The sequence below is a fragment of the Penaeus japonicus genome, unplaced genomic scaffold, assembly GCF_977035675.1.
Source record: "Penaeus japonicus unplaced genomic scaffold, GWHDUDI00000001_assembly GWHDUDI00000007, whole genome shotgun sequence".
Taxonomy (NCBI): domain Eukaryota; kingdom Metazoa; phylum Arthropoda; class Malacostraca; order Decapoda; family Penaeidae; genus Penaeus; species Penaeus japonicus.
In genome coordinates this window covers 25,086,431-25,096,430 of record NW_028234409.1, presented here as the reverse complement: position 1 = coordinate 25,096,430, position 10,000 = coordinate 25,086,431, and the positions used below count along the sequence as shown (strand labels likewise).

The following is a 10,000-nucleotide window of genomic DNA, read 5'->3' as shown; positions in this document are numbered from 1 at the left end:
ATTTATATATTTTATATATATTATATATTATATATATATTTTATATATTTATATATATATATATTTATATATATATTGTTATATGTTTTATATATTAATATTTATATATATTGTTTATTATAATATATTTATATATATATTGTTATATATTTTATATATATATTATTGTTATATTATTATATATATATTGTATATATATATATATATATATATATATTTATATATATATTTATATATATTTATTATATGTATATATATTATATATATATATGTTTATATATTATTATATTATATTATTTATATATATTGTTATATTTATATATATTTTATATATTATTATAATATATGTATTTATATATATATATGTATATATATATATTATATATTATTATTTATATATATATATGTAATATATATATTTATGTATATTGTTATATTATTATATTATATGATATTTATATGTATATGTTATAATTATGTATGTATATATATATATTATGTTATTATATTTATATATATATTATATATATTTATATATATATTTATATATTTTATTATATTTATATATATATATTTTATGTATATATTATTTATATATGTTATATATTATATATATGTATATATATGTATATATATATGTGTATATATTATGTATATATATTGTATTTATATATATATTAGTTATGTATATTTATATATTGTTTTATTTTATCTATATATATGTATATGTATATATATATATATATTATATATGTATATATATTTATATATTTTTATATATGTGTATATATATGTATATATTATGTTATGTATATATTATATATATTTATATATATATGTATATATATTGTATATATATGTATATATGTGTATATATATTTATATATGTTATATATATGTATATATATTTATATATATTTATATATATGTATATATATTTATATATTTATATATGTATATATATTTATATATATATATTATATATATATTATATATATATATTAATATTATATATATGTATATATATTATATATTATATATATTATATTATATTATATATTTATATATATTATATATATTTATTATATATGTTATATATATTTATATATATGTATATATATTTATATATATGTATATATATTATTATATTGTTATATATTTATATATGTATATTATTATATATTTATATATGTATATATATTTATATATGTATATATTATATATTGTATATATATTTATATATTTATATATGTATTATATTATATATGTATATATATATATTTATATATGTATATATATTTATATATATGTATATATTATATATGTATATATATTTATATATATGTATATATTTATTATATATATGTATATGTATATATATTTATATATATTAATATATATTTATATATATTAATATATATTTATATGAGTATATATAAGTATATATATTTATATATATTATATAAGTATATATATTTATGTATATTTATTTATATATTTATATATATGTAAATGTATTTATATATTTATATATATGTATTTATATATTATGTATGTTTTTATATATTTATGTATATATGTATATATGTATACATGTATATATATTTATATATGTATACATGTATATATATTTATATATGTATACATGTATATATATTTATATATCTATATTTATATATTAATATATTTATATATCTATATTTATATATTAATATATTTATATATCTATATATATGTATATATATATATATATTGATATTTGTGTATATATATTTATATATTTATATATATGTATATATATTTATATATTTATATATATGTATATATATTTATATATTTATATATTTATGTGTATATATGTATATGTATATATATTTATGTATATGTATATAAGTATATATATTTATGTATATGTATATAAGTATATATATTTATATATATTTATATAAGTATATATATATATATTTATGTATATGTATATAAGTATATATATTTATATATATTTATATAAGTATATATATTTATGTATATGTATTTATATAAGTATGTATATTTATGTATATGTATTTATGTATGTTTTTATGTTTTTATGTATATGTATTTATATATATATGTATATATATTTATATATGTATACATGTATATGTATTTATATATGTATATATGTATATGTATTTATATATGTATACATGTATATATATTTATATATATGTATATATGTATATATATTTATATATATGTATATATGTATATATATTTATATATATGTATATATATTTATATATTTATATATATGTATATATATTTATATATACATATATATTTATATATATGCATATATATTTATATATTATATATTTATGTATTGTATATATGTATGCATGCTTGTATATGAATATATTTAATGTATATTTATATATGTGGATGAGAGATTCCATTGTTCAGGATATTTGAAGTAGTAGTGAGAAAATTTTACTCCACAATATTTTACCACCTAGATAGGCTATAAAAGATGAAAATAGAACTTGAAGCTGGACATGAACATTAGTCATCAAGCAGCAGGGAATCATAAATCCTATATTAGTCAATATAGGAGCAGTGAATAGAACTCATTTATATGGCAAAACTTTATACTAGCCTGCCCTTTCCTGCTAATACTTTTACATTGCATTAGTAGAAAATAAGATAGATTGAATGATAAGAAATTCATTGAAGTGATTAAAAAGTAACCCATTAATTTCCTTTGAAACTAAAACTGAAATGAAAAATATTTATCCGAAGAGTCAGTATTTTGTATCATTTTGGTATTATCCTGACTGTTGCTGTCAATATGATCTTTACTGTTTTTTTTTTTTTTTTTTTTTTTTTTCTCTCTCCCCACTCTACACTAGCCTTCCTTATGATTTTTCTTCTTTCCTTTCCCTCTCTTCTTCACATGTTTGTCTTAATCCTTTCCCGACGGGGCACTCGCTACGCGAAGTCCCCTATGCCGGGCGATTGCAATATTGCATTGAAATCGTCACACTGGCATGACGCCCCGGCATCGGGAGTTTGGCTGTGTCACACGGGTGTGACGCACCGTCGTCATAGGGTTAATGGCCTGATGCAGTCTATAGTGCCTTTTTGTTAAAATTAGGTCTTCAGTAAAGGAAATAAAGAAATCGTTACCAAATTACAAAAGTATGATGATATGATGGAGAAATTTTCCAAGTAAAGTTATTGCTATATATATATATATATATATTTTTTTTTTTTTTTTTTTTTTTTTTTTTTTTTTCTCTCTCTCTCTCTCAAAGAAATGTACATAATTTATGATATATTCCTTACTAAAAGAAAAAATACTATTGTTCTTCAAAGTTAACTTAGAGCTTGCCACAACCATCTGCTATAATTTTGAACACTTCCATCATTATTTTTAAATGGACTTAATGCAAGTAGTCTTGTGTTTCATGATAGAAAAAGTCAGCAGTTGGGATAGCTGTAGAATTTATCAGAATGCAAACTGTAACACTGCAAAAGTATATCTTTACCTTGCTTCAGTAACCTCAAAAAAGTGCATAAGATAAATATTGATTTAGTATATCCTGAGGTAGAGATTTATTTTTGTGAAGTGATGATGGTTGTACAGAACTAAGAATGATATTAATGATGTTAATGTTATACATTAGAAGAAAAAAAATTGGCATAACTTTATTGAGTTTAATTTTATATATAACAATACCTATTGAATCTAGAAAAAGATTGTAAAGGTAGCTAGAAAGTATTTATAACAAGTTACAATCCTTTTGCCCTTAGTTCTCCATGTGTTCATTGATTTCTTTTTTAATACCACATAAATATGTTTCAGATTGCCAAAAATGTGATCCTTGGTGGTGTGAAGTCTGTAACGCTTCACGACACCAAGAACACCACAGTGCGTGACCTGAGCACCCAGTTCTTCCTGACATCAGACGATGTGGGCACCAACAGAGCCACGGCCTGTCACAGTCGCGTGGCAGAACTCAATACATATGTACCTATCTCTGCTTCCACAAGCCCACTCACAGAAGAATTCTTGAAAAAATTCAGAGTGGTGGTATTGACAGGTAAGCATTGCATTTTCCTTAATAATTCATGTCTGCTGAATTTGACTTTTTCCTCTGCTCAAACAATGACTTGCAAATTACCCATAACCATTCCTTGAAATATTTAGGAGAGCAAATCTTTCTTCCTTCAGATTCATCTTTAGAGGAGCAGATGCAGGTTTCTTCTTTCTGCCATAGTAACAACATCGCTGTCATAGTTGCTGCAACCAAAGGCTTGTTTGGCCAGATCTTTTGTGATTTTGGAGAGGAGTTTGAGGTGGTGGATACTAATGGTGAAAACCCAGTGTCTGCTATGATTGCCGGAGTTACAAAAGAGGTAGGAGACATATCGTAGGTTTACTTGTAATACCCAAATTAACCCATTGATGACAGGTGTCACCAATGTGACACAATGAAAAGTGTGTAACTCCAGGCGTCAATATGTATGTGTGACACATCAGCATCTGCTCACAGTTGAATGGCTGTAACGGTGCTAGCTTCAGATCTATGGGCTTCTAAATTCTGCTTAAAACTTTTTGTGATGATTGATTTTTGGAAATATATCATTTAGGGTAGTCTCAGAGGGCAGAAAAAAAAAATTTCCCCATCCTTCTAATAATGCCGATGCAGCCACCGTCATAGATCAACTGATTTGACTGCCAGTTCAGCCATTACCTACACTGTTGCCATTGGGTTAAAGTAGATATCTTGCCTATTGTCTTCTCTTGGTTATTGGGTATGTTGAAAGGTTATTCTTTATTTTATATGCTTATGTAGATCAGCTAAGATGTTATAGAAGAGATGATGATTGCTTACTCTCTTTTTTACCACTTACAGGAGAACAGTGTTGTCACATGCCTAGATGAATCTCGTCACGGGTTTGAAGATGGTGATTATGTGACATTCTCAGAAGTACAGGGAATGACTGAACTTAATGGATGTAAGCCAATGAAGATTAAGGTAAGCTCAGTATCTTTTTTCATGTTTTGTGTTGACAGGGAAGATATGAAAAGGGAGCAGCTTGTTCTTGTTTTAACTTTGTTGATTTTATTGCAAACAAGCTTTTAAAAAAAATAATAATAATGATAATAAAAAGGAAGAAAGATAGTGACTGGGACAGATTAGTAATATTTTCATGTTTAATTTTATTTCCACATTATTAAAAACTGTTTATCTGAATAAGATGCAGAATCAATCAGAAGAGTTTTTAAAGTTATTTATCATTTTTTATTTTATTTATTACTTATTTTTGTTTTTGTTTTTTGCAGGTGTTGGGTCCCTTTACATTCAGCATTGGAGATACTACTCAGTTTTCTGATTATGTTCGCGGTGGCATTGTCACTCAAGTTAAGGTCCCTGTGAAGAAGTCATTCAAGGCCTTGGAAGAGTCGATTAAGGAACCAGAATTCATCATGACAGACTTTGCCAAGTTTGACAGACCTGGGATCCTGCATATAGCATTCCAGACCTTACACAAGTACGAGAAGGAGAATGGCTCCGCACCCAGACCATGGAATGAAGAAGATGCTGAGAAGTTCCTCTCTACTTTCAAAGAAGTGAATGAGGGACATCCTGCCAAGGTGGAGGACTTTGATGAAAATTTGGTTAAGCAGTTTGCCAAGATCGCATCAGGTGGAGTTGCACCAATGGATGCTGTGATTGGTGGCATTGTGGCTCAGGAAGTAATGAAGGCATGCTCTGGCAAGTTTACACCCATCTCTCAGTGGCTCTACTTCGATGCACTTGAGTGCCTTCCAGATGATGTATCCACCATCACAGAGAGTCTGTGCACTCCTGCAGATGACAGGTACGACAGTCAGGTGGCTGTGTTTGGCAGAGATTACCAAAAGAAACTGGGAAGCCAAAAGTACTTCATTGTTGGTGCTGGAGCCATTGGCTGTGAGCTTCTCAAAAACTTTGCCATGTTAGGAATTGGTGCTGGTGAAGGAGGCAAACTTGTCGTAACAGACATGGATTTGATTGAAAAGAGCAATCTTAATAGGCAATTCTTATTCCGTCCATGGGATGTTCAGAAAGCAAAGTCTGACACAGCTGCTGCAGCTGTGAAGAAGATGAACCCACAAGTTAATATCATTGCTCATCAGAACAGAGTTGGTCCTGAGACAGAAAGAGTTTATGATGATTCCTTCTTTGAACCTCTTGATGGGGTTGCTAATGCTCTAGACAATGTTGAGGCACGCCTTTACATGGATAGAAGGTGTGTATATTATCGCAAACCTCTGTTGGAGTCGGGTACCTTAGGAACAAAGGGTAATGTTCAAGTAGTGGTTCCACACTTGACAGAGTCTTATGGATCATCTCAAGATCCTCCAGAGAAGTCTATACCCATATGCACATTGAAGAACTTCCCGAATGCCATCGAACATACACTCCAGTGGGCAAGAGATATGTTCGAGGGAGAATTCCGGCAGGCAGCAGAAAATGCTGCTCAGTATTTGATTGATTCTAGATTCATGGAGCGTACATTGAAACTGCCAGGTTCCCAACCCATGGAGGTTTTGGAGAGTGTCAAGCGAGCTCTGGTAGAGGACAGACCACAGTCCTTTGAGGATTGTGTTCTCTGGGCTCGCAAACACTTTGGAGAACAGTTTCACAATCAGATTGTCCAGCTGCTACACAATTTCCCCAAAGATCAGACAACATCAAGTGGTGAACCTTTCTGGTCTGGCCCCAAGAGATGTCCTCATCCACTTAAATTTGATCCTAATAATCCTCTACACTTGGACTACATTTTATCTGCAGCAAATCTTAAGGCTGAGGTTTATGGCATCACTCAGGTACGGGATCGAGATCAAGTTTTTGACGTAGTTAACAAAATCGAGATTCCAGAGTTTGTGCCCAGATCTGGAGTTAAGATTGCAGTCACAGATGCTGAGGCTGAAGCCCAAAGCAATCAGGTGGACTCTGAGAGAATTTCCAACCTTCAGTCAGCCATTCCTTCAGCAACTAGTTTTGGAGCTCTGAAGTTAACCCCATTAGACTTTGAGAAGGATGATGACACCAACTTCCACATGGACTACATTGTTGCTGCATCTAACCTCCGTGCAGAAAACTATGACATCCCCCCTGCTGATCGTCACAAGAGCAAGCTGATTGCTGGCAAGATTATCCCTGCCATTGCAACCACCACTGCCCTCATCTCTGGGCTTGTCTCCCTGGAGCTCTTGAAGCTTGTTCAGGGCCACAGTACCATAGAGAAGTTTAAGAATGGCTTTGTCAACTTAGCACTTCCCTTCTTTGGGTTCTCAGAACCTATTTCTGCTCCAAAGAACAAGGTGAGAGAACCATTCTGATATTGTTTCCTTTAAAGCAATGAAATTTAAGACGTAATATTTTTTGGTAAATTTTAGATAAGCTTATTTTTCCGCTTAATTTTTTTGGCATTATTTAATAATGAGAACTTTACTGCTTTTTTTAAACAGTATTACGACAAAGAGTGGACTCTCTGGGACCGATTTGAGGTTGATGGTGAAATGACCCTAGAGGAATTCATCAACTATTTTGAGGAGAAACACAATCTAGAGATCACAATGCTTAGCCAGGGAGTGTCCATGCTTTACTCCTTCTTCATGCCACCTGCCAAGAGGAATGAGAGGATGTCTCTGCCGTGAGTAAACTCTTCAATAATGTCTTGGAATTGCTTGTTATTTGTTGTGAGCAATCTCTATAGTAAAAAGTAATGATTCTATTCTCAACATGTCTGTTATGCTAAACAGAATGCAAATGATCTCTTAACATTTTCCAGTGTTGATATGTATTTCCCTAATATTTCTTATAGTTTATGTAAAATGAAGGCTTTATATTCTTTCTGTTCTCCTTAATCCATTCGCGACGGGGTGATTATTTACCTAATGTTATTAATTGCCTAATCCTGTAGTGTAGATAACAAGCACACACACAGCTTCCACATGCAAGATTTTCATGAGATCTCACACGCCTCAATGAGCACTTTTCATCCACCCGATTTTACAGGAGGCTGAAAAGCGGTTTTTGTATTTGTTTCCATTCTTTGACATGTCAAGAACAATGTTTATACAGATGCAACTGCTATGAGTACATAACTGTGTAAAACGTGTTGAGAGGGAGTGATCATGACGTGAGAAGACAACATCCAGTGGGAGCAAAATATTTCCATGACATGATCACATCTGGCGCGAATGGGTTAACAGATGAACTATAGTGTTATCTTTACCTACTGTAAATGTATCCTGAGAAAAAAAAAAACTTCATATTTCAACTTTTCATATTTTTTAAAATGATTATTAAAGATTTCTCTAACCTCCCTAGGATGTCTGAGGTGGTGAAGAAAGTGAGCAAGAAGAAGATTGAGGATCATGTCCGAGCTTTGGTGCTGGAGCTCTGTGCCAACGACAAGGATGGAGAAGACGTGGAAGTCCCCTACGTCAAGTACAACCTTCCAACCCAGTAATCGTGCGCACATCACGCCCAGAGACTGTATTTCACCCTTGCTTTTGGAACATTGAAGATGGCTTGAATGATGGAGTATGGCTGGCAGGCTCATGTACCTATAGAGAGAGGACATTGGCTGTGGCTCCCTTATGTGTTTTTTGGATGACATTTTGAGTGTTTGATGGACAAATGACTTCACTATCTGCAGTGAAATTGCATGCAGATTCTTTCATGAGAGGGTAGGGGGGCATGATTTTTGTCTTAAGGATAATTTGTTTGATGACAATATGAGTTGATACAAAGGATAAACTGCTAGTGAGGACATACTCGGGAGAAGTATGTGTCATGTCTATTGCTGGAAATTCATTGCACATGACTTTTCTATGAAAATTCATTGCATTTGAAGTTTCTGTGATTTAAGATGTAAATGTGAAAAGCTTAAAAAAACAAAAAAACAAAAAAAAAACAAAAAAAAATAATAATAATGATGTAGGAGCTGAATGGATACAGTGTAACTGTTGAAGTGTAGGCCCAATTTAGTGTGAAGTTTAGTGTATGAGCACCAATAGTTTATGTGAAAGGGTTGATTATAGTCTCTTAGAACATTATGCTGTTAATCTTCATAATAGCATTACATATTTTGAGTTCCACATAACACTAGATCTGAAATGTTTGATTGTACCAAGCAATGACATTTGATTTAAATTAATAAAAGACCATCTTGAAATTGATCATCAGCATGTTATCCTTTCCCTTGAAAGAGTTAGGTGATGGCTGGAAGTTCTTTTTTAAAAATTCTCACACTTTTCCTGTTCTTTGGATGTAGACTCAGTATGTTAGTGTTTTCTATATCCTAAAAATTATGCACAGTTGTCCATCCAGAAATAGTTGTTTCATTTGACTACCAAAAAAGAATGTTTCTTCTAATAGAGCCTCCCCAAAGTATGTCTATTTTTATTTAAAAGATTCTTGGAGTCTGTTCATCAAATCTCGCAAGATGTTTTTGCATAGCGTAATCTTATACAGAAATGGAATGTAACCACCTGTGTATCATCATCTTTTCATGTGTTTTAGAAGTTGCAGATTTACAGCAAGCTTGTGGATCCCAGTTGGCAAGGTGATGTAATGGTCGATCATGAGAAAATGCTTAAGTTGTGTGCCTCAAGGCTTTAGGAAATGATTACTTTTTTAAGATTACAATAGTTGTTTCTTAAACTTTTGTAAGGGAAGTGAATGAACTAGCTGAGAACTTGTTAGCATATATATATATTAAGTTCATTTTTGTATTCAGTCAAAATGTGATGAACTGTGGCAACGGAATGAGTGCTTATTATTTTGCAGGGTTCTGTACGCAAGAAAACCGAATTTGTTACAGTTCATCCAAGCTTTCCACCAGTGATCACGCTAGTAAACTGTGATTCCATAAGTGTTCTTTTCTTTCTACCTTTGTCTCCTTAGAGCAGTGTTTCCAAAACCTACATTATGTCCTTAACGAAAGCTTTAGA

The 10,000-nt window shown here is 30.3% G+C and overlaps 1 protein-coding gene across 14 annotated transcripts in view; it reads left to right on the top strand.

Moving 5' to 3' along the window:
• Uba1 (ubiquitin-like activating enzyme 1) overlaps window positions 1–9,921 on the top strand; it is a 56,937-nt gene extending 47,016 nt beyond the window's left edge. For all 14 annotated transcript variants that reach the window (XM_043034347.2, XM_086538599.1, XM_086538598.1 and 11 more), the window contains 6 exons: window positions 3,848–4,085; window positions 4,217–4,401; window positions 4,902–5,024; window positions 5,333–7,360; window positions 7,508–7,692; window positions 8,373–9,921. In XM_043034347.2, the coding sequence (XP_042890281.1) occupies window positions 3,848–4,085; window positions 4,217–4,401; window positions 4,902–5,024; window positions 5,333–7,360; window positions 7,508–7,692; window positions 8,373–8,514 (2,901 nt within the window). In that variant the 3' untranslated portion in view covers window positions 8,515–9,921. The remainder of the gene's footprint in view (window positions 1–3,847; window positions 4,086–4,216; window positions 4,402–4,901; window positions 5,025–5,332; window positions 7,361–7,507; window positions 7,693–8,372) is intronic.
• Window positions 9,922–10,000: the final 79 nt, after the last annotated feature.